This window comes from Dendrobates tinctorius, unplaced genomic scaffold (genome assembly GCF_039654945.1).
Source record: "Dendrobates tinctorius isolate UK_male_01 unplaced genomic scaffold, ASM3965494v1 ptg000302l, whole genome shotgun sequence".
In the NCBI taxonomy this organism is placed as follows: Eukaryota; Metazoa; Chordata; class Amphibia; order Anura; family Dendrobatidae; genus Dendrobates; species Dendrobates tinctorius.
This window is the reverse complement of record NW_027361969.1, coordinates 4,214,635-4,235,083: the sequence shown is the minus strand read 5'-3', so window position 1 is coordinate 4,235,083 and position 20,449 is coordinate 4,214,635. Positions and strand designations below refer to the sequence as shown.

General features: G+C 43.2%; 1 protein-coding gene across 3 annotated transcripts in view; it reads left to right on the top strand.

Annotated features, from left to right (window-relative positions):
- Nucleotides 1-15,151, top strand: part of TMEM132A (transmembrane protein 132A) — a 310,163-nt gene extending 295,012 nt beyond the window's left edge. For all 3 annotated transcript variants that reach the window (XM_073560699.1, XM_073560700.1, XM_073560701.1), the window contains one exon: nt 8,811-15,151. In XM_073560699.1, coding sequence (XP_073416800.1) covers nt 8,811-10,001 — 1,191 coding nt within the window. In that variant the 3' untranslated portion in view covers nt 10,002-15,151. The remainder of the gene's footprint in view (nt 1-8,810) is intronic.
- The last annotated feature ends 5,298 nt before the right edge of the window (nt 15,152-20,449 follow it).

The window sequence follows — 20,449 nt, the reverse complement described above, 5'->3', positions numbered from 1 at the left end:
GGTGGTACGGGGCGCTTCTAATGGACTTTAGGCCCCACAGCTTCCACAGTTGGTTGGTCACCTCTGCTGTAAACTGGGTACCCTGGTCCGAGATAATCTCCCAGGGAAATCCAACCCGTGAGAACACCTGGAGCAGGGCGGCCGCCACCGTCTGTGCCAGTATGTTAGGTAACGCAACCGCCTCTGGATACCGTGTGGCATAATCTACCACTGTCAATATATACTTTTTCCCTGACGGACTGGGTTTGGCTAACGGCCCTATCAGATCGACCGCTACTCGGCTAAATGGTTCCACAATGGGGAGGGGGTGTAATTTGGCCTTTCATCGATCCCCCTCTTGCCAATGCGCTGGCAACTGTCACAGGTCTGGCAGTACTGACGAACATCATAGGTTACCCCCGGCCAAAAGAAGTTTTGTGTCAGACGATGCCTGGTGCGACTGACGCCGAAGTGCCCGGCTAAGGGTATGTCATGAGAGATTCGCAGTAGCTCCTGCCTATACTTCTTGGGAACTACCAGCTGTCGTTTTATAGTGGGGCTCGTCCCTGTGTGGTGCTGCTCTGTGATCCGGTAGAGGAGTCCCTGCTTCCATACAAACTGTTCCCCTTCCAGTACCCCTCTCCCCTCCTGTGCCTTCCCTCGATATCCCTCTAATGAAGGATCCTCAAGTAACTCCCTCTTAAATTCATCTGGGGTGGCCCAAGAAATGTGTCTGGCTATGGGAATACGTGTAGGGCTGGGATGTCTTACCTGGGCCTCCTCTGAGTGTGATTCCGCCTCCGCAGCTCGAGCTTGTCTCTTGGTGGTCACAGGATATGTCTCAGCCAGAGGGGCCACCGAGAATGCAGACAACATGGGCCCCAAGTCATTTCCCAGCAAGACGTCTGCAGGCAAATCCTCCATCAAGCCGACCTCACCAAGGCCATCCCCGACTCCCCAGTTCAGGTGAATCCTGGCAGTGGGCAGTCGATGTATGGTTCCCCCTGCTACACGGACTGCCACTGTCCGGTCCGTCTTCTCTTGGTCCCGGACTAGATGAGGCTTCACAAGGGTCAAAGTTGCTCCGGAATCTCTTAGTCCCTGCATACGTTTCCCATTAACCCACACGACCTGTCGATGCTGTTGTCGATTATCTGCCCGGGCTGCCTGCACGGGGTCTACTTCATGCAGCACTTCCTCCATCTCTTCCACCCCTTGGTTAGTCGTAGCCCCCAATGCCGGGTCAGCTTCGCTTTGGTAGCAGTGTACAGCAGCCCGGCTGAAGGTAGCTGTTCCCGCCTTTGGCCACTGGGTATGCTGAGTCCGGTTGGGACATTGTCTTTGCAGGTGGCCCAGCTGATGGCAGGTGTGGCATCGTGCCCCAGGGGGACTGTAGTAGGCCGGGTTTCTAGCTGGTCCCCCTACAATCTTCGGTGGTTTGGGGCCCTCCAGGTCCATGGGCGGGCCCCTAGTGACCATCTTTGATCCAGACAACTGCGGCCTCCTGGCATCATGATGTTCATCGGCCAGACGAGCGGCTTCCTCAAGAGTCGTTGGCCGCCTGTCCCGAAGCCATTCCTGTGTCTCGGGGGGTTAGTCCATTAAAGAATCGTTCTAACAAGAAGAGCTGGAGGACGTCCTCCTTAGTGGTTGCTTGGCTCCCTTGTACCCACTGTAGCAGTGACCGCCGTAATTTACAGGCCCATTCAGCGTGGGTATCGGTTACGCGTTTTATAAGTCCGTGGAACTTTTGGCGGTATGCCTCTGGTGTCAGCGCATACCGGGCCAAGATCACTTCTTTGATCCGCTCATAGTCCATACAGTCCTCATCAGGTACCGTGTGATAGGCGTCCGCTGCCCGGCCTGTCAGCTTGCTGGCCAGAATCTGAACCCGTTCCACCGGCTTCACTTGATGAAGGGCACACTGCCGCTCAAAGTCCTGCAGAAAGCCATCAATGTCTTCCTCTGCCTCCCCCAACTGTCGGAAGGCATTATACTGGATCTTTTTGTGGCTTACTGTTGAAGGTACCTGGTCGAAGGCCAGAGCTCCCCCTGCTCGCTGACTCTCCTCTCTCTGCTCTGCCATCTCCATCTTGGCCAGCTCCACTTTGGTCTGGTCTGCCATCTCCATCTTGGCTAGCTCTATCTTTTCCTTCAGATCAGTACGCACATCAGCCATCACCTCTCGTATGATCTCTACCGCAGGGTTTGGGCCATAGAACGCCAATCTGTTCTTTACCTCCCTCTGGAATTCGGTCTCCTCCACGTTCACATTGGGGGGCGCTGCACTGTCGTGTTCCATGATGGCTGCTATCAAATCCGCTTTTGTTTTGTTGCTGGCGATCAACCCTCGGGCTTCCACCAGATCTTTTAATGTAGTCCTCTTTAACTTCTGGTAGTTGTTTTCCATTCATTCCTTTCCTCCTGTAGAAGGAGTATCATATCCCGCTGCTGCCACCAGTGTAACGGGGTCTACCAAGCTGGGGTACCTCTTTCAGTACCACCCCGTGTTTTCGGAGGTCCGCTCTGTGTTGGCTGGAGTCTGAATGAATGACGCTGGCTGGAATTCCTTGGTTACATGGGCGCATATAAAAGATCACTGCTTCTCCATGTATTTCCAGCCTGACAACACTTTACTCACAGGACACAGAATATATCACACAGATACAGGGGGCCGGCCAATAGACAAGCATTAGGCCAGACATAGATTACAAAAGCCGCAGGTGGCCGGAGCCTGCCGATGTTTACTGTGGGAATTACAAAGGTGGGGAGAGGGTGGACAAAAGGAGAATATCATTTCCCCTCTGCCCAGGGGCGCAGCCTGTGAACTGATGCATTAGGGACGTGCATCTCACATGGAACCTATTATACATACATATAACTGCACAACATATTCTGGGTGCTGAGTGGTTCTGTAACACGTAGCAAGGTGGAACTGGAACTTGGTAATGGTTCGGTTCAGACTACTGCTTTTGTTGACTGTGGTTCTGCTGTGAACCTGATTGATACCCGAATTATGACTCTTAATAAGATAGGGACAGTCAGGCTTCAGGATCCTGTTAAACTTGTGGCAGTTGACTCGTCCCCTCTTACCCAGGACGGTATCTGTTTCAGGTCTGTACTTTTTTCTCTAAAAGTGGGTCTCACTCATGTGGAAAAATTAAGCTGTCTTGTGTTAGATAACTTGCCTGCAGGACTGGTACTGGGGATGCTTTGGCTTCAACGCCATAAGTGAGACTGAGGCACTGCCACCACATAGACCCTACGATTGTGCCATTGAGCTAGTACCCGGAGCCAAGTTACCTAAGGCTCGATTGTTCAATTTGTCCGAGCCTGAGCGCCAAGCCATGAAGGAGTACATAGCTGAGAGTCTCCGCAAAGGGCATATCAGGCCTTCTGTGTCACCCGTGGCAGCAGGATTCTTCATCAAGAGAATGCCAAGAGTGTGCAAAGCAGTAATCAAAGCAAAGGGTGGCTACTTTGAAGAACCTAGAATAAAAGACATAAAGTATTTTCAGTTGTTTCACACTTTTTTGTTAATTATATAATTCCACATGTGTTAATTCGTAGTTTTGATGCCTTCAGAGTGAATCTACAATTTTCATAGTCATGAAAATAAAGAAAAAAAAACTTTTTGTCTGTACTGTATATCTTTGTACCGTGTTAGCCAGTAGGTAGAAGAATATTTAGAATTGAGAGTCCTCAGTGATCGATACCTTTTAATGGCTAACTGAAAAGACGGTAACACATTGCAAGCTTTCGAGACTACTCAGGTCTCTTCATCAGGGTAAACTAATACAACATCTGAAGAATCACATATTTATACCCAAAACAGCACAGAAATAACGCAATAGATAAGACAAGTGACATGAAGAATTGTCATTATGAGAGAGAGATAAACATAAATATTGGAACAGATAAGGAGTGTGAAAGTTTTATTGCCCTTTGATAGGGGTCTGGTTCTGTGTTGTGTGATGACCCCAGAAGGTCTGAAGAGCAAATTCCTTAATTGATGTAAAAAGGCCATAAATCCATGCGACACATTCAATGCAGGAATGAATGTGTCGCTGAAATCTTATCTCCCGAGATTTCAGGGCCGAGATCTCTATCTGCGCTTGCTCGGCGGCCTTTTTCCCGGAAGGAATCCCCTGCACAGGCAAGCAAGCATGGATGGAACGGCAGAGTCCCCACGCAGCACGGGACACAGCGTGGCGGCGGCGGCAAGCACCGGGGGCAGAGCGCGGCGGCAGCACCGGGGGGCAGAGTGCGGCGGCGGCAAGCACCAGACACCTGCAGCAGCAGCACAAATAAGGTATATCCGCATTATAAGACGCACCCCTATTTTCCCCCCAAATTTTGGGGGAAAAAAGTGTGTCTTATAGCGAAAAATACTGTATGTGATTCTTCAGATGTTGTATTAGTCTAGCCTGATGAAGAGACCTGAGCAGTCTCGAAAGCTTGCAATGTGTTACCATCTTTTCAGTTAGCCATTAAAAGTTATCAACCACTGAGGACTCTAAATTCTAAATATTCTTACGTTTTCAGCTTGAATTTATAATGGATGTAATCCTCTGCTAAAAGCAATTTTCTCCACTGACGCTGAAGAAAACATGTTTACATGTTGTGCCAAGGTTGCCGTCGTCTGTGTCAGATTTTTCTGCATGTAGCAGGTGCTGTTTCATTTAGGGCACTTTGCAGTGTTTTGTTGTAGTGTGACAAGTCTAGATAGGAGTAGGAGGAGATGGGAGCTAAAGATGAGTGTATATTGTTCGTCCATCCTGGTCTATTTAAATGCTTCCAAGCTTTCCTTCTCTTCGGTATTTTTTACTGATTGCACAGTGAGAATTTCATTTGGCAAAATCTCCCCTTCTTCTTGGACATTTCTGTCCTTTAAAACATCCAGCCATTGGACCTTTCCTACCCTGTTTCTGAGTTCATTAAAATTTGCCTTTCTGAAGTCCAGCCTTAAAGTATTAGTCCTCACAGGTCTTCCTACCCTTGTATTCCAAAATTCGAAGATGGCATGATCGCTGCCTCCTAATTTCCCAGCCACTTTACTTCCTCAACCATTTCCTCCCTGTTGATAAGAATTAGATCAAAGATGGCAAACTCTCTTGTTCTCTTTTCTACCTTTTGAAAGATAAAGTTGTCAGTGAGAGAAGATAAGAATTTTCAGGACCCATTACTTTTGTCTAAGGGCCCCGTCACACATTGCGACTCACCAGCGATCCCGACAACGATATCAACGTGTCAGGATCGCTGGTGATTCGCTACATGATCGCTGGTGAGCTGTCAAAAGGCAGCTTCACCAGCGATCAGCACCAGCGACGCTGAGCGTGCGGCGTCGCTGTGTACTTTAGTTACCAGCGCGCTGATGCTGGGAGCTGGTAACTAAGGTACACATCGGGTTTCTAAGGGGTGTGCGTCACTTAGAAACCCGATGTGTACCTTAGTTACCAGCTCCCTGCATCAGCGCGCTGGTAACTAAGGTACACAGAGGATTTTTAAGCACCGCCCAGTGCTTAGAAACCCTGCGTTTACCTTAGTTACCAGCTGATGGCTGGTCTCCCGCCTGTCAAATGCAGCGATGCGTGCTGGCCAGTGGGAGACCAGCGATCAAAGAAATGTCCAGGGCTTTCCAAGAGCGATCAGCGATACCGGCAGGGGGGCCGGTCGCTGATAGCTGTCACACACAGCGATCTCGCTGGTGAGATCGCTGTTGCGTCACAAAACTTGTGACTCAGCAGCGATTTTGCTAGCGAGATCGCTATGTGTGACGGGGCCCTAAGTGAGATATCTAATGTGAAAACAGTTCATCCATATCTTCAGTCTGACCAGGTGGCCTGTAGTAAATGGTGTGATAAAGAGCAAAGAAGAACGCATCCTCCTGCGGCTTCAGTCTGTCTCGGAGTCTGTGATCAGCTCACTGCAAACGTGGCATGCTCAAAACTCGTCTGGTTCTACACATCTCTCACCTGTGTACCTCCGACATCCCTTCCTCAGGCTACCCCCCCGTCCTCTTACCCTGTTGTTTGTTAATTGTTTGTATCTCTTTTTATATGTATCCTTAAGCATATGTCAGTATTGAGATTTTCTTTATTTACCTTATATGAAAACTTCAATAAAAATGTATTCTTGGGGAAAAAAAAAACAGTGCTGACAAGAATGTATAGATGGAAATAATAAATCACCGGGAAGAGAAACAGGTGTCTCACTACAGACACCCGCACAAGGCTACATACATGAGAAGTAAATGTCCACAAGGAATATATAAACAAAGAGTTAATAACGCCAACTTCCGATGGCTAGCCTGCACATGCCCCAGTACGGAGCATAAAAGAATCATATTCCATATAATATCATTAAAATATAGGCTACAAGGTCAATGACCACATGCTAGCAACAGATGCATAATAATCCCGAACATGAAGGTGCTTAAATAAAGGGAAAATGAGGAGCAGCATTACCTTGGGGCATGATGTTAGCCATGTGCAGGGGGGTAGAACTGGGACACACTGGAGCCTTGATGCGAGACGTGGTCTAATTGATAGTGCGGGAATATTTATATGGAGGAGTGTGGGCCCCTTAGCGAATCAGCGCGCAGTCCAGCATGATACCCCTCCACGTGATGGGGCGAGCCGGCACGCGCTGCGAATAATGGGAAGGACACGTCATCACTCCCAGTCACCACGGCATCGCGTCCGGCCTGCAGTGCCACAACAGAGGCATAGCACACACATGGAGTGCGTCTGCGCAGAGAGTAAGTTTATACCTCTGTGCCAGTGTGGGCCCCTTAGCAAATCGGAGCGCATCTTTGATTTGTGCACCTGGAAGACAGCACACTTATTGTGATGTCTGATCCTCAGATAGTGGCTTGTCTTCTTTTCAGTAGGGAATCTCCATGACCACCACTCTCTTTTTCTTCTTTACCACTGCTCTTTTTTCTCCCTTCAAGAGACTGCTGAATGCTTACTGAAGTGTTCTTTGTGGGCAAAGCACTTTTTTGATGTACATCCTTGTAGTTGTCCTGTGTGAGAACCTGGTAGCAGTTCTTCAGCTTTATGGATGCTGACTGCCTCCTCATCCTCCAGCTTCTTTGGGTCACATGCTTCCATTTCTCTTTGATTAAAATTTATTGATAAAGCCAAATGCTAGGACGTATCAAAAACAAATTAGCTTTATTTAACATAACCTAACTTACCAAACAGGTGCAGAAAATCCGCAACCTCAAAAACTCACCAAATACTCATCTTAGGAAGGTAGCCTAAGGCCACATTCACACGTTCAGTATTTGGTCAGTATTTTATCTCTGTATTTGTAAGCCAAAGCCATGAGTGGAACAATCAGAGTTAAAGTAAAATAGAAACAGTCGCACCATTTGTGCATTTTTCACCCATTCCTGGTTTTGGCTTACAAACGCTGATGTAGCATACTGAATGAATGAGCGTGACCTAAGGGTCCATTTACAATGCAAAATTATGAAAAAGTGTTGCTCTGAAACCTCATTTCTTGTTGTCTGCCAATCACCCAACAAAAGAGCAAAACACTTGATACTATGGTGAAATGTTGTTTTGTGATCCACAATCATCATTCTGTACAGTGGATCGTACTCTTAGGGTCCCGTTACACACTTCAATGTCCCAAACATTGTGAACGATATCGTTGCAGCGTCACCAATCGTTGTGTGTAATGGCCCCCTTACAGATTATTCAGTGTGCATTGTTAACATGTCTGTCTGTGTAAACAGGCTATTATGCGACCACTGCCCAAATAAATAGTTACGAGTTGGTGGTTCTTTAAAGCAGTGTGCAGTCTCCTTATTTCCTGGTTTCTGGCAGAGTGGGCACTCCTCCCTGAGTGACAGCTCTGGTGATATATCTGTAGCATGAGTAGAACTATATAGCTCAGCGTATGCTCTGCTGTAACACATTCAGTTATCAGTGGTTTGTTGTGGAGTCTACCTGGTTATCAATATATTAACAACTAGAGATAACAGGACATTTCAACAAGCACACAGCTCCAGACAGTGAGAGCCCTGATTAGGAGACCTGCTGGTAATTTTGCAAGATTTTTAACAGCAGCTCATCAGAAGCTGAGATGGAAAGAGGTGACCAGCTAACTGCTGTATAGAAATCAATGTCCTGGAGAGAGGTGACTGGGGTATTAGGAGTTAACCTCACTCCTGGTATGTAACTACTCAGACCTCCCAGCAAGGACTGAGTTCAATGGAAACCAGCTGTACACTATGAAAGATAAAAGCTCTCATTGCAGGAGAATGACATCAGATAGACAACATGAAAATAAGTAAGTTTTCAATTGACTTGTTTTTTTCTAATTAAAACTATTTAATAATATGAGAATATTATTTTAATCACTTCACTTTCTGCAGGTTTACTGAAAGACTGCCTGTTTCAGGATCATGCAGAAAATGTAATAGACTATTGAACAGTGACAACAAATTTGTTTCTCGTTTAATTTAATCATTTATTTCTAGGTTTAGCTTTTATTTAAATAAAAGTTGAGAAAACCATACACACATTTCAAATATCCATACAAGTAACACAGTAACACAAGTAAGTCTTATGTACTAGCATGGCAGACCTGTGGACCATTCTTTGGCAGTTGATGACCATGTCAACCTGCAATTGCACTAGTGTGCTTCCAGGCTTTGGCATCTAACATAACTGACTGTTAATGGCATTGGCTCAGTTCCTTATGATTCTGGGTGAAAAACACATCCTGCCAGCTGTGTCTTTGCTTACGAATGTGAAATCAAATTCATCCAAGCAGTTAACAGTTAAATTAATGATTTTTTTTCTTCTTTTTTTTAGGAGGCTGTTCTGTCTGTCTGGCTAATTTTCAGTGATATGTCGGTCTCTCCAATAACCATCTATAATCCTCAAGAGCTGTCTTTATCTGTTTTGTCCTCTGATACCTCAGTTTTGTCAGTTGGTCGAACTGTGACAACAGCAAATTACTGGTCTTTGCCAGTAATAATTTTTGAAGATCTGGGTGACGAACCTTTACTGCGTACGTCTCTCTTCTTACCAGAGAGATGTAGAGTAAAACAATCCAGTGGCTTACTTAGTGCTGGGTATACCAGGGTTACATTTCAAAGAAATGGAACAATAGCTGATGAACGTCCTGAAAGAGATATAATACAGGGGGATACTATCCTTTTGTCCAGAGATCGTGACATCTCAAGTGCGAACAATGTTATTCCAGGAACCAATGACATAATCCTTAGGAGTGATCACACTACCATAGAAGATGATAGATCTCATGCAGGTGCTGATGACATTGTTACAACACGATGGGGAATACCAGGCTTGGAAAAAGGACTTTATGGACTTCTTGCAATATTTTGTCTTCTAACCCTTCTGTTCTTTTTTAGCTGTCTAGCTTTCATAAGAAGGTACAGGAAAAAATCAGCACATGATGGCCCTTGCAATCCTGAGGCGCCAAACTGGGTATGGTTAGATGGGTCAGATGCTGATGAACCAAAATCCCAAGGAGCAGTGGGTGAGGAAGAGGAAGAAAGAGGGCAGTGGTTTGCCAGTAACTCGGGTTCTCAAACTCTAACAAGTACTTTCCATCCAGTAAAAAATGTGCATGAGACTGAGACTAATAGTGAATGTCAGTCGGATGCCAGCTCATTTTCTACTTCTACAAACCATGCTATGGCATTTTTAGAAGCACTAAGATCTGAAGTTAAGTCACTTAAAACAACTCCTCCTCACGGAGGAAGAAGATTTGAAAGGGTAACTTATGATCGTAATATGCAGTCCATTATGGTGGCAAGTGAGGAGGACATTGTTTGGGTATGTAAGGATATGGGCATGAGAGAACCTCAAGAAATCTTAAGCTACATGGAAAAGGTCAGAGCTGAAACACATCCTCAAGATCATATTAAAAGAGAAGGACTAAAAGGCCGAGGAATAGATATTATGGGAACAAGAGTCAAAAAAAAGCTTAATGTCACAAAAATGAATGAACTTGGTAAAGCAGTAGATGACAAATAAAAGCTTGGAGGCCCCATACACATTAAACTAAAGTTGGCTGAATATGCAGATATTGGCGGGATCAGCCAGCGATCTATGTGTATGGGGGCCCTCCCAACGCTTCTCCAACAGATGTAGGAGCAGGTAAAGGTCAGGCAGTTTGAGTTTTAATGCCTGAACCTGCTGTGATTCACGAGATAAGACAATGCCAGAACTGTCTGTCAGTGACTTTTTCTGCTCTCCACTTTGAAAACACATGAATTTTCAGCTGAGCTGAAAGATCCTATGTATGGAATCAGGAGATATGGCTGTCGGTTGAACAATCGTTTGTCCGTCGGCTATCTAATATTTATTGGGGCCTTAAGATGTCCATTTGTAGATACAATAAACCACAGACCTTGTTGGTAATGACCACAATGTAATGTATATTTCAGTGTTATGTGAAACATAAGAGAGTAGGGTATCAGGACCACCATTCTCTATTGTTCTTGATCAAGAGATGATTATAATTCTGGAGATGTTTATATATTGAAATCCAAATGACAGTTTTAAGAGAAAGTAATGGTATGGACATGCATTTAAGGAAGAAAAGTTACTATAAGTAGTTTGGGTAAGATGTAAATAATGAAATGTGATAAGCTAAAGCACAGCTCCGTTTGTAGAATCATGTTAAAGGGAATCTGTCAGTAGGTTTTTGCTACCTCATCTGAGAGCAGCCTGATGTAGGCAAAGAGAAGCTGAATCCTACGATGTATCACTTAGATTACTTAGTGCAGCCGTTCTAACACAATCGCTTTAGCAATGAAGCAGAGCTGAGGAAGCTGCCCCTGCCCACACCAGGGTGTCTATGTACAAAGTCAATAGATGGTGAGGTGCTTAGTTGCCGAACTAGTCTGCAATGTTAATCTTGTAGTGATAAATCCTTCGCCGTGAAAAAATAGTACCACTTCTTGACAAATGACACATTGCTGAATTCTGTGTCTCAGCCTCTATTTCCTGCTATCTTCAGATTATATAGCAAAAACCTGCTGACAGATTCCGTTTAAGAATAATTTTGTTCAAGTTTGTGCCAGTATTGCAGTATTTTTAATGTACAATTCTACTAATAGGCCATCAACTTTTGTGTTTTGTTCCTGTAAACTCTAAACAGAGGTGTTAATTTTAAGCCCCTTGCTGCCCATATAGAGGACTGCAAACATTGGCTCAAAATGGTGATGATCTCATGAATTAACCACATAACTGCTGACAACTGTCCCCTGATTTGTCAACTTATGTGACCAAATACGCATGTACAGACATTAACATGTCCTATGTCTGCTTTCATGCAGAAGTGGACGGAGTCCAGAGACAGCCAACTCCACCATCTTGAGGCCTATCTATAAGAGGATACTCATGGCCTGTGTTTATAGTCCCACCAATAGACAGCAAGTTTTGAAGTGAAGATCTGGTGTAAATTTGGAGCTTCTTATCACAAAACACAAGCTTTCGTCATCTCAGAAACTTATCCACAAATTTCCCTACCGCTTTAAACATGATTGCACTGTAAACCCTTCTATCCTCAGTGCATTACACAGTGTATCAATTTCTCACAGAGTATTCCTTCTATGAAGCAATCACCTTTTTGTAGCACTGTGTTATGTGACTACTACAGTTAACATAGGAGGAACTAACAATATAGGATGTATAAAGTAATATACTCATTAATTTTTATCCATTTTTATCATTGTAATGGGTATAAGAAACTTTTTTTTTTCAGCATACAAGAAAATCACTGATGGTAAGAACTAATGCACTGTCCAAACACTGATGAAGTCTAGCTCACTGATGAAAATCGTTTGTGTTTTTTCATTTCAGTGCAAAAAAATGAACCTCTCAATGAAACCTAAATTAATGGTTGTTTCTAAATAACTTACCAAATTGGAGCATGGTACTACCCATGTAAATATTCCACAGCTAACTGTGAATGGTGTTAATGAAAAATGGAAGCTTTCGGAGCACAAGGTGTTACATACATCTAAAGTTACATAGTAGGATCCCATAAAGGTTTCCAAATCTTTTTTTTTAACTAAATAACTGCAGAGATTCAAACCTTTTCTAACATTAACATCAGTAGAAAAACTGTACTCTGTGAGCTCTTTGAATGGGTTTCCATAGCCGAGCAGATGCATGCCAGCCTTACATAACCAAGCACAATACCAAGTGATGGATGGATTGATAGAAAGCTGCCACCACTGGGTTATGAAGCAGTGGAAATGTGTTTTGTGAAGTAATGAATCACGCTTCTATATATTTCAAAATAAGTCTCACATAACATGTTACACTTTAGGGCTACATATTTCACCCACTGTATAAGTATTCAACACATCCCAAATTTTCTAAGTAAATATACTTCTAAATGTGCTATTGACATGAAATTCTAATCAGATGTTGGTTACAACCCTCAAATCCACATAGGCAAAGAAATCAAACCATAAATGTTCATACATTAAGTTATGTGTGCTAATTAAAAATTACACGGGGAAAAATTATTGAAAAACATGGAGAGGTGCAAAAAGCCATGGAAAATAATGACATCAATCTATCAGTAATTAGAAAGCAATCCTAACACTTAGTCAAAAATCTCAGCTGGTTTAACTAATGACCTATAAAAAGGTGTTTCATTACCAAGGTCCACACAAGAAACAACTCATGATTGATAAAAAAAAACAGTGAGCTGTCTCAAGACCTTCGCCACCTTATTGTTGCAAAACACACAGATGACATTGCTTACAAAAGAATTTTGTTAAAAAACTAATCAATCTAAAATCTGAGACCAATCAATAATCAAAATCTAAAATGGTAGATAAGAACTAATGTAGTATAGGTGTCATCTCCTATAATTTGCACTTCATATCAACAAGTAGACAAAATGATAGTCCTATTAATATTAACAATAGAATTGCAGTGTTAATTATTCCAATTATGGGGGAACCGATGTTAATCGGAGAATTAGAATCAAAATCACAATTCCAAAAACAAAATTGAACACTGGGTCAAAGAACCCAACAGTAGTTGGACACAAATGCTCAAAATACAGTCATGACCCCTAAGACGTGTTCAAAAATAGACAAATCACAATGGTGATATTAAAAAAAAAAAAAAATATATATATATATATATATATACATATGAAGCAGCAATGGTTCTTAAGAAATTTCATGCTCTTACCTATTCAAAAACAGTGATGTACAAAAGTGGAATTCTCTCACCTATTTGGTTGGTGTTGAAGAGGCGGTGTCAGTCAAGGATGTCATGATTGTTCATTCAGGATGTCTGGAGGATACCAAATATCCCTAAAGTCTGACACCTACAGGGCTCTATGTCCGCAAAGACTTCCGCCCTTACAAGGGCAATCCACAGCTGATTTTTTTTTATCGCACTTGGCCCTGTCCTTTCTGTATGTGCCGCCTATTGAGTTTCCTTATCCAGGATTCATCGGGGGAATTGCTATAAGACTCCATAGAGTAATTGAACCCATACCATGACCCAGGCTGCTCAGTATAACCACCTAGTGTCCTGTACACCAAATGAGACTATGTATTTAAGCAAGGCTACTTATTAAACAGGGGTGCCTCCACCCACAAGTTTATCCAGTGAAATAATCAGTGAATTGGGTTTGCTGTACCTATGCAATTCTATGGGTGCGTGTGAAACATTGCACTGCAATCAAATATCACCAAAGTGGAGAGCGATTTCTGTGGACACCAGCAATGGAGGAGATGTAGAAATTACTTTCTCTGTCTCCGCACCTGTGCTCCGATGCTCGCATGCAAGAGGATCGGAGCACAGATCACTGGCAGTCAGCTCATGCTCGCATCAGAGCTGGAACTGAGTGTTGTTAGCATATCACTGTGACTGCGGCCTTAGAGAAATTTCCCTGATAAATCCTGGCCTAGGAAATGTGTTGGGAGTCAGCCCTTGACTGCCCTTGTAAGGGCGGGAGTCTTTGGGCATGTAGCGTCTTCTAGGTGTCAGTCTTTATTGATATTTGGAATGAACAGAGAACAAAAACCAAAGAATCAGGCCAATATAGGATGTAGTGAAATACTATGTAAACTTTATTAATCAGTTGGTTTTAAATTTATTCACACCATTGTTTTATCTGGATGTGCATCTGCCTCTCTTCTTGTATGATTACTGTACACCGAGTATGATAAAAAAAGGACTGCATATTGAATAATAGAATCCACATCTGCAGTCACAGATAATATAACATGGTAACACCAGAATATCACAGATCAGAAATAATGAATAATCAGTGTGTAGACTACTATATAGATAAACATGGATATAGGTATGAATATATACTTGGCTCCAGGGATAGGAGGAGAAACGGTAATGTTGGAGATACATGTTATATATGGTAGAGATATATATAGATACAGTCACATGTAAAGGTTGGGGCACTCCTTGTCAAAATTACTGTCATTATGAACAGTTAAGCAAGTTAAAGATGAAATGATCACTAAAATGCCCAAAGTTTAAGATAACACATTTGCTTTGTATTTTTGGCAAAAATATGCATTGTAATTTTTTATATTTAAAAAATTACAAAAAGCAAAATGGGCACCCTGCATGGTTAGTAGCTAATAGCACCCCCTTTTGCAAGTATCTCAGCTTGTAAGCGCTTTTTGTAGCCAGCCAAGAGTCTTTCAGTTCTTTTTAAGGGATTTTCATCCATTCCTTGGAAAATTTTTCCAGTTCTGTGAGATTTCTGGGTCATCTTGCATGCACTGCTATTCTGTGGTCTAGCCATAGATTTTCAATAATGGTAAGATCCGGCGACTGTAAAGGCCATTGTAAAATCTTCAGCTTGTGCATTTTGAGGTATTCTATTGTTGATTTTGATGTGTGTTTATGATCATTTTCCATTTGTAGAAGCCATCCTCTTTTCAACTTCAGCTTTTTACAGATGGTGTTAAATGTTTAAATTTCAAGGAATCCATTCTTCCCTTTACCCATGAAATGTTTCCAGTGCCATTGGCTGCAACACAACCCCAAAGCATGATTGATCCACCCCCATTCTTAATGGTTGGCGAGATATATTTTTGTGAAATTCCGTACCTTTTTTCTCCACACATACATTTAATCATTGTGGCCAAAGAGTTTTATTTTAAGTTAATAGGTCCACAGGACTTGTTTCAAAAATGCATTGTTTAGATGTTCTTTTGCTTACTTCTGATGCTGAATTTTATGGTGAGGACACAGGAGAGGTTTCTTCTGATGACTCTTCCATGAAGGCCATATTTGTGCATGTGTCTCTGAACAGTAGAACAATGTACCCACAACTCCAGAGTCTGCTAAATCTTTCTGAAGCGTTTGCTGAAAAATATTTAGACAAGCCTGTGAAAAATGGGAGAATATAGTTGGGTCAGATGAGACTAAAATTGAACTGTTTGGATGCCAGAATACACAACATGTTTGGAGGCCAAAAGACATTGCATATCACCCCAAAAACACCATACCAACATTGAAGTTTGGAGGTGGGAACATCATGGTGTGGGGCTCTTTTTCAGTATATGGCACTGGCAAACTTTATATAATTAAAGGAAGAATGGACGAATGAATAAATGTGCCTTGACATCCTTGATAGTTGCTGCAGGATGGTGATGATGAAATGAGGGTGGATATTTCAGCAAGGCAATGAACCCAAACACACAGCGAAGGAAACACTAAATTGGTTTCAGAGCAGGTAAATAAAGCTGCTAGAATGGTCCAGCCAGTCAACTGACCTGAATCCAATATTATTATTATTTATATAGCATCATTAATTCCATGGTGCTGTACATGAGAAGGAGTTACATACAAATTACAGATATCACTTACAGTAAGCAAACTAACAATGACAGACTGATACAGAGGGGAGAGGACACCGCCCTGGCGGGCTTACTTTCTACAGGATTAGAATGAAATCCAATAGAAAATTCATAGAAGGAGCCTATGGAAACTTCAGGATTTGAAGACTGTGTGGAAGAATGTGCCAAATTCACACCTGAGCGAGGTATGCAACTAGTTGCTCTATATAGGAGGCATCTTGAAGCTGTCATCAACAACAAAAGCTTTTGTGCGATGTACTAAATACATTTCATTAAGTGTATTCAATACTTTTTTCCTGTGTCATTTCTCATTATTACACATTACTTAATGTACGGACATCTATGGTTTGATTTCTTTGCCTGTGTGGAATGGATGGGTTGTTACGAACATCTGGTGGATGTTCCGGTGATGGTCCGGTGGATCATCAGCTCCTCCTCTCTATGCTCCGCTCCATCGGCATCAAGGACACCGTTCTCTCCTGGTTTTCCTCCTATCTCTCTGACCGCTCCTTTACTGTATCTTTTTCCGGCTCATCCTCCTCTCATCTTCCCCTTACTGTTGGGGTTCCTCAATGATCGGTTCTAGGCCCCCTCCTCTTCTCCTTGTACACTGCCCCTATTGGTAAAACAGTAGATTTGGTTTCCAGTACCATCTCTATGCTGATGACACCCAATAATACACTTCTTCTCCTGACATCACGCCAGCCTTTCTAGAAAACACCGGCGATTGTCTAAACGCTGTGTCTAACATCATGTCCTCACTATATCTGAAACTGAACCTGTCAAAGACTGAACTCCTTGTGTTTCCTCCCTCTACTAATGCACCTATACCTGACACTGCCATTTCCGTGTGTGGTTCCACTATTACTCCCCAGCAACATGTCCGCTGTCTTGGGGTCATACTCGACTCCGAGCTTTCATTCACCCCCCACATCCAATCACTGGCTCGCTCTTGTTATCTGCATCTCAAAAACATTTCTTGAATTCGACCTTTTCTTACCTTTGACTCTGCAAAAACTCTTACTGTTTCTCATTCATTCTCGTCTGGACTATTGTAACTCTTCTAATCGGTCTCCCTCTTACCAAACTTTCCCCTCTCCAATCTGTCTTGAATGCTGCAGCCAGGATCATATTCCTCGCCAATCGTTACACCGATGCCTCTACCTTGTGCCAGTCCTTACACTGGCTACCCATCCACTCCAGAATCCAGTACAAACTTATTGCCCTCACCCACAAAGCACTCCATGGCTCAGCACCACCCTACATCTCCCTTGTTTCAGTCTACCACCCTACCTGTGCCCTCCGTTCTGCTGATGACCTGAGGTTAGCATCCTCGATAGCCAGAGCCTCCCACTCCCGTCTCCAAGACTATACACGTGCTGCGCCAATTCTTTGGAATGCACTTCCCAGGTCAATACGAATAGTCCCCAATCCCTACAATTTTAAGCGTGCCCTGAAAACTCATTTATTCAGACTGGCCTATCGCCTCAACACATTAACCTAACTATCCCTATGTGGCACAGTCAAAAGTTTTACCATAACAAGGTTCCCCGTATCATGTTCCCACATGCTTTATGCATCTATTAGCCCTCTGTGTCTGTACTGTTACACACTTAACATTATGGCTGGTCCAAACAATCAGGGCAATTGTTACCATCCACCTTTCGTGTCTCCCCTTTTTCCCTCATAGATTGTAAGCTTGCGAGCAGGGCCCTCATTCCTCTTGGTATCTGTTATGATCTATGTGATTATTGTTAGGCTGTAATGTCTATCATCTGTACAAGTCCCCTCTGAAATGTAAAGTGCTGCGGAATATGTCTGCGCTATAGAAATAAAATTTGTTATTATTATCTGTTGGGAATTTCATGAGAACAGCAGCTTTAGAAATGTATTTACTTAGAGAATTGATGGCGTGTTCAATACTTATTTCACCCACTTATAATGTAAATATTTCTAGAGCCCTCCCATAGATATTGATCTAACACAGTGGTAACTCACTGACACTATCATACAACCAGAAAAAAAGGAGATGATAACCACTAAAATTAATATAAAAATAATTCACTTTTTATAAGTTCATATAAAAAAATTCCACTAGCCTATAAAATACCCTTTCCTCCCACATCAAGGAAAAATAGCAGGATGCAATGCAAGGTTCAGTAAATTTTGTTTTTTGCCATGTGCTACACCACTCCAGTACACAGGTTATCCAGGATTCATTTTTATTTGCCTGTAAACTTGTGGATGTACAAAAAAAAAACGCCAATACTTTCCCCAGGTCCAGTGCTGCCTCCATTGCTACTCGCATCTTTGTTGACAGGCTGCAGTAGTGACATCACAATTGCAGAGCATGTGACTACTGCTACTAATCACTAGGATTAGCATTCATGAACAGGTAAGGCCCCATACACATTAGTTGTTGGTTGAACAATTATTTTGACGAGCAGCGATCCCTGTTAGCTCCGCCTGACACTGGAACACTCAGCTTTATGTGCTCCTGTGTTCTCTATGAGAGAGTCACTGCTGGACTTCTCTAAACTCCTCTGACTCCTCTGTCCTCCTGCAGTTTCTTCGGTCTTCCTGCAGACTCTTCTGACAGCATATTATTTCTTGGAAAAGAAAAAAATGATCAGCTACTGGAAATCCAACAGGCCGGATCCTTCTCTCCACCACAACATATGTTTGGCGGAGAGTTTGGAGGCACCATACACAAACTGTTGGACAATCATGTAAAAATTGGTGGGTTTGGCTTACTTTTGTGTAATGTGTATGTAAGCCTGTCCACATCACAAGACCATTGAGCCCAGTGATAACTACAGTACATGTGACCTATCATGATGTTACCTTTTGTAGCCTACAACAAAAGACAAGTCAATTTTGGAGAACTGGCACTGGAGTGGAGGTGGGTTAGTAATGCATTACGGATTGTGAATATGCATTTTGCATACAGGCAATTGAACATGGGCCGATATTTTGTTCAAAGGGACCCTTTGCAAGAATTGTGTATGTGCTACCTTCCCTTCCTTGCCTTAAAGGGAACCTGTCAGCAGGATTGTGCTCCGTAAACTATAGACAGTGTCAGGTTTGCGCCATTATACTGATTAAAATGATACCTGGGTCATGAAATCTGTATTGTGGTTGAAGTTTAATCTGTATTTGTAGTTTTCAGTAAATAAGATTCTCGTGCTTTGGGGCAGCCGGATTTATGTGGTGCTCTGCTTACTTATTCATCTGTATGGGCTTATAACAGGTCACTTACCCTCACTGACCTGCCCCCTATTATACATACTGCATATCTTATTGTTTAAAAAAAAATTACATTCATCATTCAGGCACCTGTGCTGTAGTACAATACAATCTATAATATCCATATTTTCATTTGATTTTGTAATGTCATTTTCTAGAGAAAATCTATCGCGTTCAGAATAATGATACTGTGCAGGTGCGGCCGCCGGCTCCATTTTGATTAAGATTTTTTTTCTCAAGAAAATTAGATGATAAAATTAAATGAAATTATGGATATTCTAGATCGTATTGTTGCTACAGTGCAGGCACCTGCATGATCAATGTAATTGGTTGTGTGTTTTTTTTTCAAACAATAAGATATGCAGTATATAAAGTAGGGGGCAGGTGACTGAGGGATGAGTGACCTGTCATTAGCCATACAGATGAATATGTAAGCAGAGAACGCCACATGAAGACCTCCCATAGCACGAGAATCTCATTAACTGAAAACAACAACCATAAGATGGATTTCATCATCCAAGGTATCATTTTAATCAGTATAACTGCACCGACCTGACACTGTCTGTAGGTTACTGAACACAATCCTGCTGACAGGTTCACTTTGAGGCTAGTTTCACATTTGCGCTTTTGAGCGCAGCGACGGCCCGTGCATGGCCGCCGCTAAGCCCCGCCCCCTGTCGCGCCTCCGCCGGTAGCTCCGCCTACCGGTGCATGACTCTGCATGCATCCTGCGTCCCCTATCTTTATCACTGGGGGCGTTGGCCGTGCGCAGTATGCGTTTGGCGGCGCATGCGTCCTTTTCACGGTGCGCCGACAACCTGCTGCAGTTTGATTGTGCTCGGCGCACCGTGAAAAGGACGCATGCGCCACCAAACGCATACTGCGCACGGCCTGCGCCCCCAGTGATAAAGATAGGGGACGTAGGACGCATGCAGCGTCATGCGCCGGTAGGCGGAGCTACCAGCGGAGGCACGGCAGGGGGCGGGGCTTAGCGGCGGCCGTGAGCGGGCCGTCGCTGTGCTCAAAAGCGCAAATGTGAAACTAGCCTAAGTAATTTCTCAGACAAAAAAAAACATGTATGTACTATGTTGTTCATATGTGTGTACAACATCAGAATATCGAGCCCACACTACACAAGCCTTATGCACACATCACAAAAGCACAATGAATAGAAGCACAAACAGAGCACACGTTGCACAGGAAACATGTCGCATTGACATGTGTGCACTATGTTTCAGTGCACATGATATTCAAGCATTATGCTCACCAGATCACACAACACAGGTCATGTTGTACAAGTATTTGGCACACGTCGCTCAAGACCATGACACACAACACAAGTCACATGGTGCAGAAACACATGGCACT